At 36.9% G+C, this 24889-nt stretch overlaps 1 protein-coding gene across 6 annotated transcripts in view; it reads left to right on the top strand.

Annotated features, from left to right (window-relative positions):
- The window catches only part of Slik (Sterile20-like kinase), a 47760-nt gene that overhangs the window by 4310 nt on the left and 18561 nt on the right, over nucleotides 1-24889 (top strand). For 5 of the 6 annotated variants that reach the window (XM_085199872.1, XM_085199871.1, XM_085199870.1 and 2 more), the window contains exons 2-10: nucleotides 14548-14655; nucleotides 15434-15559; nucleotides 15663-15836; nucleotides 20988-21186; nucleotides 21543-21673; nucleotides 22103-22282; nucleotides 22647-22790; nucleotides 24211-24292; nucleotides 24672-24820. In XM_085199872.1, coding sequence (XP_085055998.1) covers nucleotides 14629-14655; nucleotides 15434-15559; nucleotides 15663-15836; nucleotides 20988-21186; nucleotides 21543-21673; nucleotides 22103-22282; nucleotides 22647-22790; nucleotides 24211-24292; nucleotides 24672-24820 — 1212 coding nt within the window. In that variant the 5' untranslated portion in view covers nucleotides 14548-14628. Of the gene's footprint in view, nucleotides 1-14547; nucleotides 14656-15433; nucleotides 15560-15662; nucleotides 15837-20987; nucleotides 21187-21542; nucleotides 21674-22102; nucleotides 22283-22646; nucleotides 22791-23225; nucleotides 23278-23897; nucleotides 23925-24210; nucleotides 24293-24671; nucleotides 24821-24889 lie in introns of those variants that run through there. The other variant, XM_085199874.1, reaches the window with a different exon arrangement.

The raw sequence follows: 24889 nt of genomic DNA, 5'->3' as shown, positions 1-24889 counted from the left end.
AGGCAGATACTCAAAACTCTAATGTGAAGAGATGTGAAATATATAACGGTATTTGATGCATTGCCACGGAATGGCCGTCGTTTACTTTAATTATTTATAATATTAATTTAATCATTAAGACATGAAGAGAACTAAGTAATTCCATTTTATGCCTAAATAGGGTTCACAGCTTTTCCATTGATATTATATTGCAACGATATTATCTGTATTTCTATACTAATATTAAAAATAAAAAGCAAGAGTTTGTTTGGTCGAACGCACTAATCTTAGGAACCATTGGTTCTAATTAACAAGTATTTAGTGTTGGATACTCTGTAAGTCGAAGAAGGCTTACTGCTTACTGTATTGTAATGTAGTAATCGTTTCGATGTAATACACTGTAACCTCCGGTTAAAGTTACCTCGAGCACGTAGAATGTGTCATGTGCCATACACAACTCTAGTTATGTCCATTTCAGCAATAGGGCGAAGACGCTGATGAAAGCCAGCTTAATATAAGATTAATAGTTACAGGCGAGCATAATGTTTTTAGCGTAGGTACTCCGCTGTCTGCCTCTTCGACCAGGCTGTACCCACATATTAAACGTGATTGACTGTTGTATTTAAGGGAGTTTACATACAAGACATAATTTTTTTTGAGGATGGTACGCAACCCTTCGAGCGCGACTCCGACTCGCACTTGGCCGGTTTTTCGATGCCGTCATGGCGCAGAGTCTAGCGTCTAATTCTACTAACGAACTAATTCTCTTTTCAAATTTGGGTAGGTAGAGAGAGGAGCGCGGACAGTGGAGGTGAACGTAAAGGGGCCCCTTAAACCTACATTCGGGTCGTAAGTCCCAGGCACTCAAACTCAAACTCCAAACTCCTCTGTCTGCAACGCGATGGGCATGGCACCCGCACGGTGAACACATGGGTTGCTAAGGAGTTTCTTATCTTCTTATCCTGAAACAGAGTCATATCTTTTCCATCTCATATGTATAAAAACAGCCAGGAAATGCGCGCACGTGTCGCGACATTCTCTATAGATTAATGACCATTATAATATGTAATGCGTTACATACTCGCATATGTAGATAATGCCAACATATACTTGTTGATGGATTGATTACTCATCGCTTGATAATGTCCAACACTCGTAGACGATTGGATATTTATTTGTACGCCATGAATGGAAGGCAGTTCTCTCTGTTATTGTGTGGACATAAAAACAAAGTAATATTCTCCTTAATTAGTGTCGGACTGTGAACGGGACGGTTGTGGGTTCAATTTATTTATTTGATTGGGCGGTGCGTGATGAACGGAAGACGCTCCGTTCCCTTACATTAGGTTCCCTATATCTACTCTTTTGTATATGGAATACAGCGTAAAGCTATTTTGCATATTATATTGTACAAGAAAGAAGAATATGACTTTTGTTATAATAGGTATATGTATATTTTTATTTTTCCACGACGCCTCGTTCACAAACGTAGTAAACAACACGCTATAACCTTAAAATGCATGACAATGACATTTCTCGTTGAAGAATCATTATGATCTCATGTCAGTTGCGATATCGCTGTTATACGAGTTCATATGTATATTTTGCCCAAATATAAAATATAGTAACTTAGCTATATTTAGATTGACTGTTAATGTAATGGTTATGAGTTCGTTTCCCACTCGAAGAAAAAAAATATTGTCTTTTCTCCGCTCTGATGAGTTTTGCTATTCAATATGCAATGTTCTGAATACAAGCGGAAAAGGAGAACGGAGTCACTTGACACTTGGATCTCTCTATTTACCCTGTTACAACAGACAAGTGACAGCGCAGCATACAGCGAAAAACTTTACTAATGGATCTATTAATTATGACTGTTTTTTTTAGAGCGGTATAATGTGTCTAAACGACTGATAACCACAACTTTCCCACTCAGGGTATTTTTCTTTTTTAACTTCACGCTCCTATCCCGCACACAGCAATGTAGGCAGAGGGAACCTGAGAACCTAGTGTTAAGATACTCTGTTCCCATTAGGAAACTTCCGTTTCCCACTTGCCGTCGACTTTCTGTCATTGCGTGTTGCGTCGCGAAACTCAACGCCAAACTCACACCAACTTTAATGATGTATTAAAGCTATTTTCATTTCTATGCTAAGGTTAAGTATTGTATTGTCGCCTTGTTAATATTCGCAATTACGTTTGCGTGCTCTTAAAGTATGTCCTAATATTGTATTCTCCTGAAATAATAAAATATCTATTTATATACGCTCGACGTGCTGATCAAATCCAACGAAATCTGTCGCCTGTGCCTATATGAGACGCGACAGGATCGCTGCAATAGTTACATGTATACTTCTATATATTAATATCCTAAAGCTGAACAGCTTGTTTGGATGAACGCGCTGATCTTAGTTACTAGGTGGAGGTGGAGGATGACTATAAGCCCAGTTAATCTTTCATCGTCATTTGACCATAGGAAAACTTTTATCAAATATTTGTATTTAATATACGATTTCTACAAACAAATGGAGCTCCGTAGACTATAGAGATATCAATGAGAGGCGAAGGGAAGGAATGCGACAAAGCATTGGAATCGAAAGCGTGTCAGACGTGTGCGTTTCGCTGGCGGCCTTACGCCGACAGACTACGCGACTGTTGTACAGGAAAGTGGGGTTTCATTTGTCTATTTTGTTTTTTGTGTGTAGTAAAAAAATGGCGAAAAATTATATTAATTATGAATAATATAGAAGTCCCAAAATGTTGCAATATTATCCTTTTTAAGATTTTTTTAAGTATGGCAAGGTATTTGCGCTAAAAGTTTGTGACACTTCGTTGCTTGTTTTTTTGATTATTTAAGCTGAATGAAGCAGCGGTGGAACTCAACGGGAAATGACTATTATAAATAATAGTAAAGATCCTCTGAAATATAATTGTTAACCTGCCACCACCACCTCCACCCCGGTCAGCTAAACCGTTTAAAAATTATCATGTTGATTTTTTTAACTGTTTATTTACTTTTTGATAACTTTATCTTTGTTTTTTTAAAAATATTTTTTATCTATTTATTGTTATTACTAAGATTTGTTTGAATGAGTTTTCTTCACGCCAGTACTGTCTTCTCAGACCGGAGGGCGTCTCTAGAACACGTAATTTCTCTAACGCAGTCACCGTTTTCACGCATATTGGCCACTTATTGAGTAGTCGCACTACAGTAGGACCGATGAGTCGTGTCTCTAAGATGCACAGATTGCACAGTGAACAATGCACAAAGGTTTAGTCTAACTTCAAAGCGGTTACCTTATTTTTATTTATATACCGAATGAAATAAAACAAACTAAACTTTAAGGGATGCTCACCAAAGTATAGTAATGATAACTATATTTCAATCGTGTTTTCTTCTATCTTTCTTGTCCAAACAGCAATTAATCACAATTTTATTATATATAGATGTAATCTATACACTTACCTAGAGGCGGTTCATGCGTGCATGGTCTGCCACATAGGGGGAGTTTTTCATGCAATTTTTTTTTCACTTTCAATGCCGTATCGTGGAGATTGCGTAACTATTTATGATTTGAAATGTAAGTGTCCGTTTACCTAGTTATTTTTCTATTTGTTTTTAGTGATGTTTTTCTCTTTCTTGTTGTAATTCCAAAAAAATATTAATATATATAGCAAGATAGACAGAGGAGCATAGTTTTAAGACACTCTGTTTCCTTTTACAGACGCATTAGTCCAACGATTAAAATATTATGTGTTGAGTTGCGGAACTCAACGCTGCGTTTTGTAAATCGTAGATAAAAATATCAGAGAAGCATAAGCTGAATGCAACGTCAATGTAAAAAAAACACCAATTTATCCCTCTGCAATACATGACACGTTCTCACTACACCAAAAATGCAATAAAAATAAAGTATCGCTTAAATTTAGCACTTGAAGGTTTCCTTTTTATATTTAACACTAGTGGGCCCGGACGCGGCTACGCCCGCGAAAATATAAGCCTAAATCATTAAAATAAGTTAAAAAATAATAATAAGTGGAGATTTATTATTAGAAAAAATATCTGAGTAACCGAAATGAACAAACCAAAGAAGTAAAAGTAACTAAATAAAAAATAAAAAAGAAATTCTTAATATTAGAAAAAAAAAAAAAAAGTTTGCTGTGCGCGCGTACTAAACATTTTTCTATATTAAATAATTATTAATTTTTGCGAACAATATTAAATAAAATCTCAAATGATTAAAATTACGATATTTTAAGTGTATAACATCGGTATAGATAACCGAACTGAGTTAAATTAATTATAAGCAGCATTTGCTGCTACATAAAAATAATAGTAATTCGAAAATCTATAAAAATTTACAAAATCATCAAAGTCATCTGCCCGTTCGCGTGGGTCATAATCATACTGTGCCGCCCGAAGGCTAGGTCATTTGGAATCAGTCACATCTTAATTATTTATTAGAATGTTATACAGTAAATTATAATTTCCATCTAGATGAAATGCTAAAAGTGACTATTATATTTATTTTCATAAGAATGAATATCAAATTATAGAAATCATCTAATTTTTGTTAATGATTTGTATAAAGAGATTTGTATAAATCTATATCGGCGCGCACCATGTATGCATTAAGCAAACTCACTTTGGGTGACGTTTTCTTAAAACAGCAAATTTTGCAAGCTGTTGCTTAGCAACGCGTAGCGACGATTGTTATTAACATGGCGGAATAAATTCCTTGTCAAATTAATTATTTTAATATATTGGTATATAACGAAAATATTACAAATATGAGAAAAAAAAAGTATCCTATGTTCATCCCGGGACCCTCAAGTATCTCTATATGAGTATTTTATCACAATTAAATTAGCGGTTTGGCCCTGATTGCGGAAAAGACAGACAGACAGACAGACAGACAGAGTTACTTTCGAATTTATAATATAGGTATGGATATGAAAGAAGCCTTAGTAGATATGATATACTTGCTATAGATTTACGCTACGGCTCCTCTAAGTAATAGACAACGTGAATCATGCCCCGTGCAATACTGAACAGCCGCGTGCAGGTTCCTTGGGGACTATTAGGAGTCACTAAGAATTCTCCGAAATTCTAACAGGTACGAAAAAAAACTTACAAAATTGTAGACTGTAAAGAATCAGAGAGGAGTGGACGGCGTCTGTGACTCACGGCAGAACAAACGGTGGCGTTGAGTTACGCCACTCAACACGCAATTGTGATATGAAATATGCAAATTTTCCTTTACAATGTTACTTATTTTATTAGCGTGCTTATTACACGTTATTGTTATTTAATTCATCTATAAATAGAATTCAAGTCATTGTATTATTAAGTCATTGCATTATTTTGGCATATGAGTAACGGTTTTCTTGTTTAATTATGATAGTCTACTAGTCTGATGCCAGTATTACTTGAAGACATGAGGCCGTGTGTCGCCCAGCCCTATATCCTTAAGTAAAGTATAATTTTTTAGAATATATTTTTACTTGAAAAATATTATAAAATTGACGACACACCCAAATTCTAAGTCGGTCATATCTATAATCGAACGGTACAAGCTGCCGTGTCACGAAACCGGTTCCAAAGTGTTAGATTCCTCTCGTTTACATGCCACTTACTGTCCATATGGTAGAAATATTCTGACTGTAGACTGTAAAGCGATGGTTGTGGGTTCGATTCCTATTCGGATTCCGATGATTTATTTTAATTTGACGAAGACTGCTATGTGAAAGTGCGGCGTTGCGTTCTGCCACAGGACAGAATGTCTTGACAGTTATTCCTCTCTCTCTACCCTCTCGCATCACGATGGCGATTTTTTTGAACTAATTATCATGATGTGTAAATTAGTTCATATCTCATTTCCCGGCCAGGCGCTCCTATATATTTTCTTATTATTTCACAATATATGTACGTAGGTTATAAAAGTACATATCGATTCATTGCACACTCATTCTCATAATATGAACATAAAAGCAAAGTAAGGTGAACGATCGCATAGGCAGTAGGCACAGTGTAGGTCTGTACTGCGAAGGACCCTTGAAATTCGTCCTCGATAGAAAGAGCTCGCTCTTCAGAACTTATGCATATATTTATATCCTGTATTGTGTTTTTTTCTATAAATTGTCTGATTGTACGCCATTCCTATTGTTATTATATGCTCAGAACAATATAACTAATAATACATTTAAAGTTTGTATACTCTTTATAATCTGTATTTACAATCCTTGGATTTATCTGTGACCTGTGTAAAATAAAAGTTAGTTCCTCGTTTGTTGAGTTCAAAATAGCATTTAACTTTTTCTTTTTTTTTTATGGAAGAAGGACAAGGCAAACGAACGTTCGGGTCACCTGATGATGATCACCGCCGCCCACGACCCCGTGCAGCACCGGAGGAGCTACAGGTGCGTTGCCGGCCTTTAAGGTGGAGATAGACGCGCTTTTTGAAGGTACCCATATCGTACCGACCTGGAAACACTGCCGCGGGTAGGCCATTCCACAGTTCGGTGGCGCGTGGAAGGAAAATTCTACGAAACCGCACAGTAGTGGAGTGCCACGTATCCAGGTGGTGTGGATGGTATTTAAGTTTGTGACGTACTGTGCGGTTGGAAAATTCGGCGGCAGGTAACAGGTCGAACAGTTCTTCAGAACACTCACCATGAAAAATGCGATAGAGAACGCACAGCGAGGAGACGTTTCTACGCAGAGCCAAAGTGTCAAGCCTTTCACAGCTTACTGGGTCCTTAATGATTCGAACAGCTCTACGTTGTATGCGATCAAATGGGTCAAGCTGATACTGGGGTGCACCAGTCCAGGGATGAGAACAGTACTCCATGTGTGGCCGAACCTGGGCCCTATATAGGGCCAATCGGTGTTTTGGCGTGAAGTACCGTCTCGCTCTATTGATGACCCCCAGTTTCTTCGAGGCCAACTTGGCCTTGCTTTCCAGATGATCGCGATACTGGCAGTCACTCGAAACATTAAGGCCCAATATGCTGATACTGGGTGCGGCTAAAAGGGGAGTATTCTGAAAGACTGGCGATACGATAAATGGGGTTTTTTTAGTGGTTAACGCGCAAACCTGTGTCTTCAGGGGGTTAAATTGGACCAGGTTCTTTTCACCCCATGAAGAGACAATCTCGAGGGACGCCTCAACAGAAGACACAAGTTTATTTCGGTACTGTTCAGCGTTTTCCCGAGAAAGACTTGCGCGGCCGGAGTAAACAGCGTCCACCGTGCTGTCATCTGCATAGCAATGAATGCTAGAATCTTCCAGCATGTCATTGATATGCAGAAGAAACAGCGTGGGGGACAGCACGCAGCCTTGAGGAACGCCAGCGTTCACGGGCATATGATTGGAGCAAAAACCGTCGACAACGACCTTGATGCTGCGCCCAGTGAGAAAGCTGGCGGTCCACCTGCATAAGTTCTCGGGAAGCCCATAGGATGGAAATTTGGCAAGGAGCGCTCCATGCCACACTCGATCAAAGGCCTTCGCCATGTCCAAACTAACTGCCAGGCCCTCTCCCTTGCTTTCAATAGCCGCAGCCCAACGGTGGGTAAGGTAAACCAGAAGATCACCGGTTGAGCGACCATGGCGGAAGCCATATTGACGGTCATTAATCAATCGGTGATCCTCTAGATAAACCAAGAGCTGGCTATTGATGATGCTCTCCATGCATTTTGAGAGTAGGGAGGTGATGGCAATAGGCCTGTAGTTAGATGGATCGGATCCATCGCCCTTCTTCGGGATCGGGTGGATAAGAGCGCTCTTCCATGAATCTGGGACTACGCCGACTGAGTAAGAGTGCCGAAACAAACGCGTTAGCACCGGTGTCAGCTCAGGAGCACAAGAACGAAGCACTAAGGGGGAGATGCCATCTGGTCCGCTCGACTTATGGATGTCCAAAGAGGACAGAGCTCGCCTTACAGCTTTTTGGTTGAACTTGACCTCAGGCATTGAGCTCTGGCACCGCGGGATGGTTGGTGGCGTTGATCCTTGGTCATCCAAAGTCGAGTTCGAGGCAAAGAGAGCGCCCAGGAGATCGGCTTTCTCCTTCGCCGTATGGACCAAGATGTCATTCCCCTTGCGTAAAGGCGGAAGCGAAGGCTGGCTGAAGTTGCCGAGTGCCGCCTTTGAGAGCGCCCAAAACTGGTGAGTTCCGGACGGGTAGCTCTCAAGCTTCTCGCCGATTTTGGCGATATGCTGGGACCTTGCTTTGGCAATTTGCCGCTTAAAGGACCTAGAGGCCCGGTTATACTCTCTTTTTGAGGCTTTCACCTTCGGATCCTTAGTAACCAGTGCCTCGGCCCAGATTTGATATGCCTCGCGTTTGCTAAGGGCAGCAAGTTTGCAAGACGTATCAAACCAAGGCTGTGACTTGCCACCGATGGGCACTACAGTGCTAGGAATGTAAAGTTCCATGCCCTGCAGAACCACGTCGGCAACAGCAGCGGCACAGGTACTAGGATCATCAGAAGAGAAGCAAACCGGTCCCCAGGGATAAGATGTACGCATCCCATCCCAATCTGCTGACTTGTAGTGCCAAACGCGACGAGTTGCGGGTGTTCTGCGACTGCCGCGCTGAACGGGCACGACACTCCGTACCAGGCAGTGGTCAGAAGACCCCAAAGGAGCATCGACGACCACCTGGTACTGTTCCGGGTGCGAAGTCAGCAAAAGGTCCAATAAGGAGGCATTGTGGTTGTCCACGTCCGGGAGTCGCGTAGGCGACTCGACCAATTGGGACAATCCATTCGCCGTAGCAAGGTCAAAAACGGCCCTCCCAGCGTGGTCGGTGGTGCGTGATCCAAGCCAACTGGCATTGTGCGCGTTAAAATCGCCAAGTATCACGACCTCAGCAGAGGGGATCTGTGAGAGCATATAGTCGATGGCCGATTGCATGTCCTCCATGAGCCGATCCGTTTCCGCATTGCCACTGTGGGACCTGTAAAGGCATGCGTAGACTCGGGTTCGATCGTCCGAGTCAACACGGAGCCAGATAGTCGATAGGTCCCGACCTTCAAGATTAGCAAGACGACGGAAACTCAGGTCCTCCCTTACGTACACAGCGACCCCGGCATGAGGCATAAAGTTGTGTTCTATTTTATAGCCGGGGTATTGGAGGTAGGCTGTGTCGCTCGGTCGGACAATTTGAGTCTCCGTCAGAAATAACAAGGCCGGCCGTGCCGTCTCAAGATGGTGGTGGACGGCATTCAGATTGGAGTGAAGACCCCTGATATTGGAAAAGTCCACGTTTAGTGTGGTAGGGGTTGCCGTGGGGCGTACGTCTTGTTTGCCTTGTTTGCAATTTGATCTTGTGCGCGGTACGTTGCCCTCCCCAGAATTCGAAGGGCAGCCTGAGCTTGAGGACTCAGGGAGGGATTCTCCAGCACCGGAGGTGCTGGTACCCTCCTGGGGTAGATTCTCTTTATGTGCCGCTTTCATATTCCAGGGAGGGGTGGGGGTTGGGCTCCGGAGCCCGGCATTACCTAATGCGAAACGCAGTGGCATAAAGCCACTACTTAACGCCGGTTTTAAATGCCGGGGGTGGTATTGATCCGGTCGAGTCTGCCCAAACGTGATGCCATTGCTGGCGACGTGACTCTACCACACGTACTTTAGTCGCCTCTTACGACACCATCAGTACCAGGGTGATCCTATTCTAGGCCGGGATCACACTACCAAAATTATATTATTTTCACATAACATATTAACTCGAATTCTTCTTTTATAAGGTGAGGCCCCTATCCGTCACGTGTTCTAACTACTATTAGTTAAATTTAAGAACCAGACACTAATTCACTTTAAATTTAAAATAACATTTAAAATCGTAAGACGACTTCATTCAAGACGAGCGTTGGTTGACCTTGTCACGCGCCTGCGAGGAAAACACCTTAAAGAAACCTGCGCTGCCCGAGTGTGTCCGCTGCCAAAGAGGTCAAATTTAAAGGAAGTACTAACTGCAGTTACTATATTGTGACTTATTGCCGCGTTACCGTTTACGTCCTGGCTCCATCGTCAGACCAGCTTGATGTTACCATAATATCGTATTATCACCTAAGATACGTATAACTGCCAAGTTTTTTTTGCTATACAGTTTATCACAAGGCCTCCAGGTGATCCATTAAGAGCTTGTTTAAAATATATATATGTAAAGAAAAAAAAAGTAATTAATCAAAACATCCCTTCGCGTTATACTAGTTTGTTATACATTTACGTTGACATAACTCAGGAATGTTAATCTTACAAACAAATGAGTACAACACGTATAAATATAATTAAACTGAATAGATTTTATAAGTTTTCCTCCTTGTGGTGTATTCTTTAGAAACTATTCCTATTGTCACATGCAGTATGTGCACCATAAATGAAATAATTATCATCATTATCATATAATTGAAAATAATGATTCTACCGAGTGGGAATCCAACCTAGTATCATTGCATTTTTTAAGGTAACGTACCCAACGAGTAAAACGAGACCGGGACTATTACTAAGACTTCGCTGTCTTTGTGTCGTTTTTATAGATGTACAGAATATTACGGAACACTCGTGCGTCAGTCCAACTCGCACTTGGCCGGTTTTTCTTTTAATTTAATGTTACGTACGCACACGATACACGCCACTCAGCCGTATAGGGTGATGTCATGTGCGCGGTCTGAATATAAGAATGTGATCGGTTTCAACAAATATTGATTTAGTTCATTTTAACAAACATTATAAAGTAATATTCTTAACTTGTTTGTTGAGACTTTCCTACCTTACCGTAATACCTTGATTTCGGCTATGTTCACTGTGCCTACCCTTCTATATGCGGGATAAATCATGCAGAAATAATAGAAAATATATATTGGTAGGCTGGTCATTAATTTTAATTTTCTACTTAATATCTGTTAAAAGCTTTGAGGCCCGATAGAAAGCTGCTTAATTTAAACTAGTTTAATATAAAACAAAATCTAGTTCTGTTGTCAAATACTGTAGTAATTCAAGTTTTTTGTTTCAACTAAATTTATTGAAATTATTATACGAAAAAAACGGCTGGCTGCATGAAACACTTAAAAACACAAGGACAAATCATTGGAAAGGATCCAGATAAGATTAAATTTTACAAGGATTTTGGGAAGATTTTATTTGGTTGAAAATGGGTTCCACCAACCAGAGGTTCCTGAGATTTCCGCATATGTTCTTTGTATTATGTAAAGACTACTACGACCCGCCCTCAAATTCGCCCGTTTGAACTACGCGATTATTTATTTAATTAACTGAACTGCTTTCGTACTTTATATGTATACGTTTGTAGCGCACTTATACAAACTACTAATATGAACATTACATTACATTATCGTAAATTTCGTAGTAATTTTTTACTATTTTCACACAAAAGGAATTTTTCCATTCGAAACAGTAGTTCCTGAGATAAGTGAGAAGTAAGAGAGTTTTTCCTTTTACAGAAGTTGGTTAATAAAAAGGCTACGTCTCCGCGAGAATCATTGATTGACACATGATTTAGACTCTCAGAATATGGGTGAAGTTATTGAAATTATTTCAGCAACTGATAACAAACTAACAAAGGGACGGTGATAAGATTAAAAGAACAACTGGAATAATATGTTTCTGTGGTAAAATCAAATTTTTAAGTTGTTGTACGATGATTATATGATACTAGTGGACCCGAACGCGGCTACGCCTGCTTCAACTATAAGAATATTTATTAAATATATTCATGAAATTATTTTCAATTCTGAATAGAATTAGTAAGAAAATATAAGCTCAAATAATCAAAAAGAATAATAAGTAGATACACATTATTAGAAAAAATTATCTGAGTTATTGAAATGAACCAACAAAAGGATTAAAAGTAACTAAAGGATAGGTATTCTTAATATTAGAAAAAGTACCTAAAGTTTTCCGTACGTGCGTACATAGATATCGATCGATCTATGAAATAACTAAACATTTCTCTCTATTAAGTAGGATAATTTTAGCGGGCAATATCAAATAAAATAAGAAGAGAATCAAAGTGTATTTTAAATTAATTATAAACAACAAATAAAGTTCGAAAATGTATGAAAATTTATAAAACCGTCAACGTCATCTGCCCGTTCGCGTCGGTCATACTATGCCGCCCGCTAGGTGGCTAGGTCATTTGGAATCAGTGACATCTCCTTAATTATTTATTAGTATGTTATACAGTAAACTATAATTTCAATCTAGATAAAATGCTAAAAGTGACTATTATATTTATTTTCATAAGGATGAATATCAAAACGTCGCGGTAGCGGTCGCGTAGCAACGACGCTTGTTATTAACATGGCAGAATAAATTGCATGTCAAATTAGAATGTACTTTAAAATATATTAGTATATATGTGTAATGTAATGTTATATAGCCTATAGCACTTCTGAAGAATGCAGCTTTCATACAAAACAAAAACAATGAAAATCGGACCAGTAGATCCAGAGATCTTAGCGTTCAAACAAACAAACAAACAAACAAACAAACAAACAAACTCTTCCGCTTTATTATATTAGTATAGATAAGTTTTAGCTTCACGTTCCCTTCCCAGCACATAGCAGAGAGTTGGCAGAGGCAACATGGGAACCTAGTATTATGGTGCCCCCAGTAAATGGTACATTCAAATCAACTGTCACTGTCCACTTAAGGTACCCAACACCGGCAGTGTATTCTATTCCACACTTGCGGAGAAAGGTTGACGGTGTGGTAACGGACCGTCATAGCTGATCGAGTGGCCACCACGCGTGCGGCGTGCGACCCCCTCGACGTCGAGTGTTGGGTTACTTTCCACCTGATGCTTAGGCAGTACTTTGATTAGATTTTAGTATTTAATATACATTTCTAAAGCCTAAAGTTGAACCCTATTAATTTGTATTTATTAATTTTTATAGATAGGTACATTAACGTTATCCATTACTTAGTGGTAGACAAACTATCTATAGATCTATATCATCTTCATGTATATATATAAAATCGAAAGGTCACTCACTCATCACTTATAGGACGTAGGTGCTCGCTAAGACGGGAATTTGCAATAATCGACTTCTAAGGGGTTATTTTTGGGGTTGAAAGTTTGTATGAAACTTCGTTACTACAAATGCTAGGAGTCTCAAATTTTGCATAGACGTCACTTATAGGACGTAGGTACTCATGGAGACAGAAATTAATAATAACGTAGTTCACGCATGTGAAGCCGCGGGCTGGCCGCTAGTATTATATATTATTCTTAGTAAGAAAAGACAAATGCTATGTTTAACGCCACGCGGTAGTGTCGTAACGGACCGTCACAGCCGGGCGGGCGTATCGGTGACCCGTACACTTGCACTACACACACTTTGTTGCTGAAACACTTATACTGTACAAGTCCCATCTGCTATGTTATTACATTATAATATATTACAATTACACGATTAGTCATCATTAATAGTAACTTGTTTATCAGCCCGTGCGTTTCCGTTCATATGACAATACTGACATCATTTTTACTATTTCAATATGCTGCGTTCTGTAGGGAGGAGGACACTGGTGTTAAAAGATTGCGTATTAAGTGGCGGAACTCAACGACGCGCGTTATTTTATTGCCAGAGTGAGGAAATAAAAATAATTCATTCCTTCGAATAGAAATCGAAACTACTGTCGCTAAACATGTATGTCCGTGTCTTAAAATCATGTTTTTATAGTAATTTCCAATCACTCATTCAATATTCCAAAGATTTGGCGTAAAAATGAAACGTAAAGAGCCCTAAGTCATGCATGCCTAGGGGAACTCGTATTAAGACACTCCGATGCCATTTTTTGCGAGTTGAATGGTAGAACTCAACGCCGCGCTATGCCATGTTTCCAGAGCGAGACCATGGTACTGTTAAATAATTCTTATTCATTGCCCCGATAGGGAATCGAACACAACCTTCGCGTTTAATGTCATACACTGTGCTACTGCACCACAACGATTTCTCAAAGGAAACCTAGTGGTCAGCCCTCTGCTTACCCTGCTTTATGCGGTAACGTGAAGATAAAAAAAATATACTTATAGCAAAAGTGTAGTTTTCAAAGTGTCATTTATATACAGAATAACCGTTGTTATTTTTCCTTTTCCCTTGCAACTCGCGCCTGAGTTAAATTTTAATTTAGATTCAATGCAAGATGCCATTCATTGATAGATGTTCATTTCCGTTTTCGTATTGAAAAGATGTGATTTCACTTCCTATTCGGTAGCTCACATTTTCTTCTTATATTCCTTGTTTTTTTTTATTGCCAGTGAAAAAAATTAAAGAAATGGCTAATATTAAATATATCTGCGATAATATACTAAAGAAAAAACTTAGACGCCGTCGTGGCGCAGGGGCGCGTCTGTCTGTTGACCCAATGGTTGCGGGTTCGATTTGTGTAAGCAAATTTAATGTCTCAATACTAGATTCCCTCGGTCTCCCTTATCCCACTATTTGTTGTAAAATGAATCAAACTATTACATTATATGAATATATGAGGAGTTTAACCGTTTGTGTTTAATAGTTTGTTTTTTGTTCTCTTGCAGAAATAGCAGAGGTGCGGCGTCAAGATGAGTAAAGACGGTTGAGAGCTCTGCGCGTCGGCGACGACGCGCTCACTGACGACAATGTCTTTCTTTAATAATCTTAAAAAGGTGGGAATTATTTAAATAAACGACGTCCTGTGTAGTGTTGTAGTGACCAACAAACAGAACAGTGTAGTGTTGTACTTCACTAAAGATGCACATAATTATTTTAATTACCTTGTAATGAAAAAAAAAACAAAGCGCGATGCCTTCCACTCTCCCTCCGTAATGGCTCTAAATTTTGATTGAACAGTTTCCGGAAACAGAGTATCTTATCACTTGGTTCTCTGTATCTGCCTTGCTATATGCAGTAAGTGTGAGACTGATATTAATAGTAGTAAATTATTATAACATATTTAATACATATGTATCTAAAATAGTATATGCAACTAATTAAGACACTTACAAGAACAAACTCAAATAGTAATATTAATTTGTAATCTTGAATCTTATTTTTACTTACTGATCTTAGACCAGTCTTTGCAAAGAGAACTGCCTTTCACTGCTTATCCAAATATAGATGTTTATTCTGTTTCCTGTTTCCATATAACAAATAATCTAGCTTGCATTATGCTTAAGTCGTATTAAGACGCAAGGTGACGTTGCAGTAGAAAGAAAACTTCAACAAAAATTTGGAGGATTAACGACAAAAATTGTTGCCGTATAGTCCATTTCTGTCTATATATCAATATATTCCAGCTATATATAAACATGCAACAAAGACTCTGCTTATACGCTCGTTTCTTTTGATTGATCTGAGGAGCTGACAGACCGTCAATATTGTACAAGCCTTATTCATATTATTATTATTATATCTCTTTCACATAAATTAATTTATTTATTCTAGGTGCTGCACCTGGGCAGCGGCAACGATGCCAAAAAGAAGAAAGTGTTTAGCAACATACGGGACAACTCCGACCCGAATGAGAACTGGGACATGGTGGGCGAGCTCGGCGATGGCGCTTTTGGAAAGGTAGCTTTAGTAATGATTTTAAGTAAAACCCTTTTAGTAGATTACCAATTATGTCAATTCACCTAGTTTTCTTATCAAATTCATCTTACCTAACGTCTCCCAGGTGTACAAAGCACAACACAAAACGACAGGCCAGCTCGCAGCCGCCAAGATGTGCGTGCTGGACAACGAGGACGACCTCGCCGACTTCACCGTCGAGATCGATATACTGTCTGAATGTAGGCATCCCAATGTCGTGGAGATGCATGAGGCGTATTTTATTGATAACAAGTTGTGGGTGAGTCGGTTTTGGATATTTTATTTGTGGTTTTTAGACACTTACAGACTCTTTTTAGAGTTATATTTGAGATGGAAACTCCATATAAACAATGGTTATATTATCATAATTAAGTACTCTTAAACGGTATCAAAAACATTTATTTTTCACATTTATTTTATTTCATGTCCTCAATTGTAAACTTATGGTTTTATTTTGTGAAATATATAGAACTAGCGGACGCGCGCACCTTAGCCTGCTTATTTGCACCTATTAGGGGTGAATTCTAAAAAAACACAAAACACGAGTTAAATTACTCAGGCGAGAAAAAGGCTTTTTAAAAATTATTTATTTAATTTTATAAACAACCTTTCTGTTTTAAAGCAAGTTGAAGACAGAGAATCTTTATTAAAATTTTATATAATTCGAAACAGTTAAATCAGCAAAATACTAAAACACTATTGTTCGATTCCGCGAGGTGCAAGTGCGGCGTCATCGGAATGTATCCTTATGCTTATGTAACTCCTCCCTCCTTAAGATGGAAGCTGGTCCTGCAGGTTCCTGAAGCGTCCTCGCTGCTGGTTTCCTCCGGGACTCTGGGAAAATGCTCGTAGATTTTCCAAAAATAACATTTATTATAGTAGTATATAATAATCATAGATCAGCTTGAAACAGCCAGGATAATACTCTATTTCTTTATTTTCTCCTCTTCTTCTAGGGTTTGGATATTATATGCAAGTTGATGTATATAATCGAGAGGTATATATTCTAAATCCTTCTTTTAGGTAAGAGTACCCTTTGTTACCAAGTATAAGGGTTGGAATGAGGAATAACTAGGTTATATTTATCATTAGAAATGGAAGGAATTTCTAGGATGGAAATTAGGAAATGTTCTGTACTATATGCTTTCATCATAATAGACACTTTGATTTATTTATTTGAATAGGTTTAATGTTTACAAAATTAAAACTACATATATTTTTTATGAATTAATAAATTTCCTTATAATAATTAGTAGTATCTAACTACTATCGAAACTAAACCATATATAATACCATGATTAACTCTAGAAATAGTAAAAATATATTTTTTTTTGTTTTTTTATAAGTAAATCTAACTTATATTCTATTTTATTTCTATAAACCTTATATATCCTTTAAGATGAAGTATTCTCGCATACAACAAAATAAGTTCTTTAAAATAATTATATATTATTATATATAGTATTTATTTGTATGTAAAATTATTATATATAATATTTTTCTGTATATAGAACTATTATATATAATATTTATTCGTTATTAAGTAAGTAAAAGCAAGGTTAAACATATCATTTTGTATAATAGTTTTTCTTTAATTAATAAAATGTAAATAATAATAATATAATAAAATTCCATTATGTATGGGATCTAGGGTTATTTTGGCTCTTGTGTGGAACACGAGGGACCTGATGAGGCCTTCGTAGCAATTTATAACGAACTCTATTAGAGTTAGAGTTAGGATGATTTTTTATAATCTCCGTTCTATTGTAAGGGTGCAAATTAATTATTTTATACGGACCTTTGAAATCTGGTATGGCTTCATCTCTGAGCGTCGTCTTAGCTACTTGCTCATAGACTGTTTCACCTACCTTATGTGGTTTTCTTATATACTTCCTTAAGGATGATACTATTTTCTTCTCAGTATTATTTACTTTGGTAAATACGTCTTTTACCAATGTCCTAGTATTAGTTAATCTATTGTCTACTCTGTATTTCGAACTGGATGTTATCTTGGGGTTAAACTGCCTAACTTGTCTGTCATTATCGTTATATTTATTTAGTAAACCTTTATTTTCGTTATCTGTTTGGGAATGGTTAGTGGACACTAAGTTATTAGGAACAATACTACTGATACTCGTACTGTCAGTCTCTGATGTGAGAATCTTATGTCTGTCGTTGTCAGGCTCTATGTTGTTATCGTTATTATTACTAGATACAAGGGGTACCTGCGCTACGTTTTCATTAGTTTGGGCACCTACGTCTTGGGATATACGGTCAATTAGATTTGCGACTTTATTATTATTAGAATTTACGGTTGATAGTGATTCGTCAGCTTTTGTATTTTGTTTGCCTTTTTTATATATAATATTATATGGTCGTAATTTAAATGTACCTATGTTACTTATGGTTCGTCCTTCTGAATTGGTATTAATGACTTTGGTTATAAATTTTCCGTTTTTAACATTAATAATAGCAGCAGGGGATGTTAATCCCTTAGACCAAATATAGTCGTCGTAGATATAAAATCCGTCAGTATAGTTTGTTTTTAACGTGATAAGTTTTTCACACTTTGGTTCTATTTTTATAAGTTTCTTATTATAGTCGAAATAAATAGGTATGTCGGCTGTCGCTGTATGTAGTATTTTATTTTTGAAATTAATATTGCTAGATAATGATTTTAATAAATCTTGACCTATAAGTCCTTTGTATTTAGGGTCGAAATCAAAAATAAGGAATTTATGAAGAATGTCAGTATTAAAGATTGGGGGTAAGGGTAAATTCGCTACATGACTATGCTGTGTTGTCGCATGAGCTGTTTTTATTTCAAATGGTTCATATTCTACACAATTTTGAAAAATAGAATTAAATATAACTTCTGATGAAATAAGGGATCTAGAAGCTCCTGTGTCAATTAAAAACTTACCTTTAAATTCGGGAATTACTATGTAGGGTAAATGATCTTTATCATGATTATTTATTTTTACTATCTCTTTACGTCTGGGTCTATGCCTAACGTAAAATCCTGCTGGTTACTTATTTCGTCATTAACTGGTTCATAAGTATCCTGCTCGTCTGGTATATGTATATTATCATAATAATACTCACCTGGGGTGTAGTGTTGAGAATACTCATTGAGTTGTTGCTCCTGTGGCTCGTCTGTGTAGAAGAGTTCCTCCACTGCGAACTGCGGCTTCTCTGGTTTATTTGTTGACCTCATAGTCACATCTGATATTTTTTGGGGTGGATTTATTTGCTGGTGAGGGATGTTACCTCTATGATTAATAAAAGGTCTATAATTACCTGAGGGTTGTCGGTTTTTCCATGGTAGCATTGACTGAACCCATTGTTGACGTTGTTCTGGTGTCCAGTTATTTTGTCTAGGGGTAAAATTTGAATTTACGTGCATAGGTGGATTATTTAATCTAGATTGTGAATTTGAAAATGGAATAAAGTTTCTATGATTTTCTTTAACCTTACTTTGGGGGTTTGACATATTAAAATTATTATCAAATCTATTGTATGTGAGCTTAGCTTCTTCTTGCCTAGCTTGTACAATTGCTAGTTCTAATGTGGTAGGCCTGGCTAGACGCACACCTATTGAAATTTGAAAGTCTAATTGGTTCGTATATTGCTCTATAACCATGTTTTCATAATATTCTTTGTTACTATGTTTACCTACGGACAAAAGGGTGTCAAGTATGTCTCGAAGGCGTTTCCCAAAAGTTTCCGCGTCTTCGTTTTTATTACGTCGCGTTCGAGTTAGCTCTTGCATTAGTTGTATTTCGTTCCTAGGTTCACCTAATCTTCTAATCAAAGCGCGTTTAATCGCGTCCCAAGAGTCTAGAGACTCTTCGTATGCTATTGCATCTATTGCGGCTCCACTGAGTCTACTTTTTATCAAACACACAATAGCGGGGTGGTGTTTCGCTGCGCCCTCTATTAATTTCAATATATTATCTACTTCTCTAATATAAAAATTCAACGTTTTTGAATTACCATCGTAACGTGGCATAAAATCTGAAATTAACTTAAAACTAGAATTCTCGCAATTTTCAAAAGACATTTTATCTTTTAATCACGACTAACCTATTTAACAAAATAATTCAAACAAATAAAATATTTCAATTCAATATAATATTTATTAAAATAATATTTTATTATTTCATTTAATTATTTATTCATTATTTCATTTAATTATTTATTCATTATTTCATTTCATTTATTTATTATTTCATTTCATTTATTATTTCATTTATTTATTATTTCATTTCATTTATTATTTCATTTATTTATTATTTCATTTCATTTATTATTTCATTTATTTATTATTTCATTTCATTTATTATTTCATTTATTTATTATTTCATTTATTTCTCATAAACTTATTCAATAATAGTAAATGCCTATCGCAATTTGAGCTATATAGACAGATACAAAAATACGGAAGGAAATATAGCATAGGAACTTGGATAACAAAAGTACTCACCAAAGAAACCTCTGCATCTCCAACCGGGACTCAACTGCTTGGCAGAACCTCCGATGCTTAGGTGCTCCGCCGGTCTCGCCGTCGTAGATTCTTCTTAATAGATCGCGGTAATAACGATAGAAACCGTTCGCGGGCTTTAAGAGTTTGATTAAAGCCAAACACGCCGCGATCCTACCGACTGCGCCAGTTAAATTACTCAGGCGAGAAAAAGGCTTTTTAAAAATTATTTATTTAATTTTATAAACAACCTTTCTGTTTTAAAGCAAGTTGAAGACAGAGAATCTTTATTAAAATTTTATATAATTCGAAACAGTTAAATCAGCAAAATACTAAAACACTATTGTTCGATTCCGCGAGGTGCAAGTGCGGCGTCATCGGAATGTATCCTTATGCTTATGTAACTCACGTGTTCAATTTTTTTTTTAAGAGTCTGAATTTAATTTTTTATAAAAATCGGTGCCGATTTATAGATTTTTCCATACAAACTTTCAACCCCTTATTTGCACCTTTAGGGAGTAAATTCTCAAAAATTATGAAACACGTGTTAAATTATTTATTTTTAAAAGTTCGAATTTCATATTTTATAAAAATCGGTGCCGACAAAAAAAAGCCATACAAACTTTCAACGCCTATTTCATCCCTTTAGGGTTAAAATTTTTCAAAATCCCGTCTAAGTGGATGTCCAGATAACGAAACTAAACATCTGTCCAAATTTCACGACTCTGCCATCAGCGGTTACGGCTGTGCGTGCGTCTTACCTAAGTCAGTGAGAACATGTCCTTTTATATATTGTATAGTTGGAGGGTTATTGTTATTCCATTACTTTGTTTTTTTTTGGAAAGGCATGTCATATTGCGGGATTTTATGTATTCTTTTAAATTAGAAAAAAACACTATAACTATATTTTTTTCTTATATTTTCCAGATGCTCCTCGAGTACTGCGACGGCGGTGCCCTGGACTCGGTGATGTCGGAGCTAGAGAAAGGTCTCAACGAGTCACAAATAGCCTACGTGTGCCGCGAGATGTGCAGGGGACTGCAGTTCTTGCACTCGCGCCGCGTCATACACAGGGACCTGAAGGCTGGGAACGTGCTGGCTACTATGACTGGGGGTGTTAAGTTAGGTGAGTTGTTTCTTTTTGCGTTTTATTGTAGCGGCGTTGAGTTACAACAGTTAAAATTGAATGTTCTACGTTTCAATTTCACTATTATTTTGTAATTTATCATGGCGCATCGTCATGGCGCAGTGGATAGGCATTTGACTCTAAATGGCCCGATTATGCGTTCGATTCTTATTTGGAGAAATTAGTTTCAATTACCCGCTGTATTAATAGACAAGTTGCGGCGTTAAGTTTCACAGTTGAAAATTGGGCGAGTGCGTGGAACATAGAGTGCCTTAACACTAAATTCCCTTTTCCTGCTTGTTATTTTCGTATCTATAAATAAATATGTCTAAAATATTTTCCCGATCAATTTCCAGCGGATTTTGGCGTGTCAGCGAAAAATAAATCAACGCTACAGAAACACGATACGTTCATCGGAACTCCATATTGGATGGCGCCCGAGGTGGTCCTGTGCGAGACGTTTAGAGACCATCCATATGACTTTAAGGTTATTTTTATTTATTTTGTTTATTATAGTCTAAGTGGGAGTGTGTGTTGTTAGTTGTGGGTTCGACTCCTGCCATTGTGATTAAGTAAATTATTGCTTTTGTTACTGCTGGCATTTTCTAAATTAGTATGGAGTGAATTGTGAGGCACTAAGTTTTCACTGTTATTAGGGTATAATAAGCTTAAGAAGAACTTAAATACTACATGGTTCATACTTATAGTTATGATGCCTACTTTTTGTCAACAAGATTAATTTTTTTACATTTTATCACTTGAATAATTTAACAGAAGCCGAGAATTCTATATTGTAGGCTATAATACCTGCGGATCAATCACCTTTCGCACTTAAAATGTGTCTTTACACAACTTTTAGTTACTACTATTGGACTACATTTACAAGCTAATAAACAATAATTGTCTGTGTCCACAGGTGGACATCTGGTCTCTGGGCATCACCCTGATAGAGTTCGCCCAGATGGAGCCCCCCAACCATGAGATGACCCCTATGAGGGTGCTGCTCAAGATACAGAAGAGCGACCCGCCTGCCCTGGACGCGCCGTCGCGCTGGTCCAAGACGTTTAATGATTTTATTGCGAAGGCTCTAGTCAAGGTGGGTTCATATGCAGTGGTGCTCGTGTTGGGGATTCGGGGTGTATATGTAAAGGAAAAAAATGTTTTAAAAATAGTGTGATTTTTAACTGAATTGTAAAAAAAAAACATTTTAATTTAAAAGCTTCTACTAGATTATATGTTGTAATAACTACAATCTTTAATAACCATTGGTGTATATAATTTTAAACCAACCTCAAAATGGAGCAGGTTCTCAATTTAAGTTGGTATATTTTTGTAATAAAAGTATGTGCCCATTAGCATATTAAAGGACAAACTGTAATATTATTTGAAGATTCAATCTAATATTTCTTTATAATAATTCTATTCAGCTTTACCTACAACATGCTTAATTTCCTTTACAGGACCCAGAAAAAAGGCCCACTTCAATGGAACTACTCAAACACGAGTTTGTCTCTGGAGACCTTGACTCCAAATCCCTCAGGGATTTGCTGCTCGAGTATAGAGCAGAAGTTGTTGAGGAGGAACTGCTTGATGATGATTCTGAGGTTTGTATGGGTTTTTATATGTTGGACTGTTTTATTATTTTAATAAATGGTTTATATTATACTGGGCCCTTTGTGATGTGTTTTTAATTTTTGGTAGTGAAGAAGAATACTATTTCTGTTTTCAAATATTATTATTTCCTTATTAAAAATATTATAGCTTAAAAATACAAGTATTATTAATTAGACCACTATGTATCAAGAAAGTGTAAGTGTATTTGAGTCACTAGAAGCGTTTATATATTGACTACTAATAATTTAATTAAATAAAAAAATTACATCACCTAATGTAATATTTAAAAAATATCATCACCCTTAAAATTTTTATAACATGCTGCTATATATAATTAAGCTTAGATAATAATTTACTAATAGTATCTTGTATTCGTATATATACTAACATTCACATAAATATATCACACGCATACTAACGGACAGACGCGTGCTCGACGCAGTCGTCTACGCAACAAGGAGCAATATCAGAGGGTTGGTTAGTATATATAAAGAGAGCTTTTTGCACTGGTTTTTTATATATATTTATGTTTAATTTTATTGTATTCTGATGTTTTTTCTATTTGTGTATGTATAATAAATAGATAAGTGCAGTACAGTATACGTTTCGTGGCCACCCTGAAGTTAGCTGTGGATGGATTTTTTTCTTAATTTGGACACGATTCATCGACCATACTTAGTGTGCGTGCGTGTGTGTGATTCAAAATTACAAGTGTGTAACTTAAATACATAAAGTAAAAACCGTTTGTATAAAGGATTCGATTCTCACTCGAGTGAATGATTTTTTTTGAGAAATTGTATATGCAATATCTGGTTCAGTAAATTATATTTTTGAATTAACATTGTGTTAAATTTTATTTATAAGTTTTTTTATTTATTTTACATAACTGTACTACTGTTAAATATCAGTAAGGCCAATGTGTCGTGGTACATCGTTGTTCTCTCGGAAGAAAAATAATAAAAAAAAGAAAAAATCCGCGAATCGTCAACTGTACTGTAAATATATTGATTTCTTGTATATGTATGTGTGTTTTTAATATATAACAATACGTTAATGTGACGTACGTGTGTGGTTACATTGCTTGCGAACCGATCCAGCCGCGAGAGCCTCCGCCGTCGTCGAAGGTAGTATAAAATACTAAATTTATATTTTTATTTATTATTATCAATCATCAATATGATTACTATAAATAGAATAGCTCTGTTATTTTATTTATAGAAATCATATTATTTTTAGGTTAAATTATTTATAGTTTTTATTGATGGCTGCCATTAACTGCTTTTGGAGTCATATTATTTTTTGTATAAATTTTCTTTTACTTTAGGGAAAATGTGCTTATATTTTATTTTATTATTTGTTTTCAATATAAGAATAGGATTAACATATTTAATAAAAGTTTTCTTTTCACAGGAGCACCGCAGCTCTCAGATGCATGTGGATATGGAAGATGACTCTACGTCGGTGAGGTCGGGCGAGACGCCGGACATCAAGAGTGAGTCATCTCTCAGCTTATTGTTTAATTTGTATTCTATAGTAGAATAGAAGAATTTATTGATATGAAAATGTTTCATGGTTATATGAAAATGAATGTATGTTTTTGTTGTGTATTTAATGTTACATCTTAACATTAAATGGATTTTATATAAATATTTTATCTGTTTAAGTAAATTAACAAAGATCATTATTATTGTATTAAAAAGTAAGGTTTGTGAAAACTTTTTTGAACAATATAGAAACATGCATTAAAGCATGAAATTAAAGATGCTTATATAATATTTTAACTGTTTTTAATAAACTCTTTTTAATTTGTAAAAACATATAAACTTTAGTGCTTAAGTTAAATGATGACAAATATTATGTTTCGTTCTCAGTGTCAGAGGCGGATCCCGCAGCTGCCGCCCTCGCGCCCCGCGCGCCTCCCTCGCCCGCCCCCGCTGCCCCTACGACCGCCCCTGCACCTGTTCCCGCCGCCGCCAAGCGCGCCATGCCCGAAGACGCGGCCGCTGACAGGAGACCGCCGGTGAGATCATATAAACATTCTAGAGGCATTGTGAGGCAATTCTCGTTAAATAGGTGTATCTAGTCATGG

Source organism: Heliconius melpomene, chromosome 17 (genome assembly GCF_056956725.1).
Source record: "Heliconius melpomene rosina isolate 202511_hmr_F chromosome 17, ASM5695672v1, whole genome shotgun sequence".
Classification (NCBI taxonomy): Eukaryota; Metazoa; Arthropoda; class Insecta; order Lepidoptera; family Nymphalidae; genus Heliconius; species Heliconius melpomene.
This window is presented reverse-complemented; position numbering and strand designations above follow the sequence as displayed.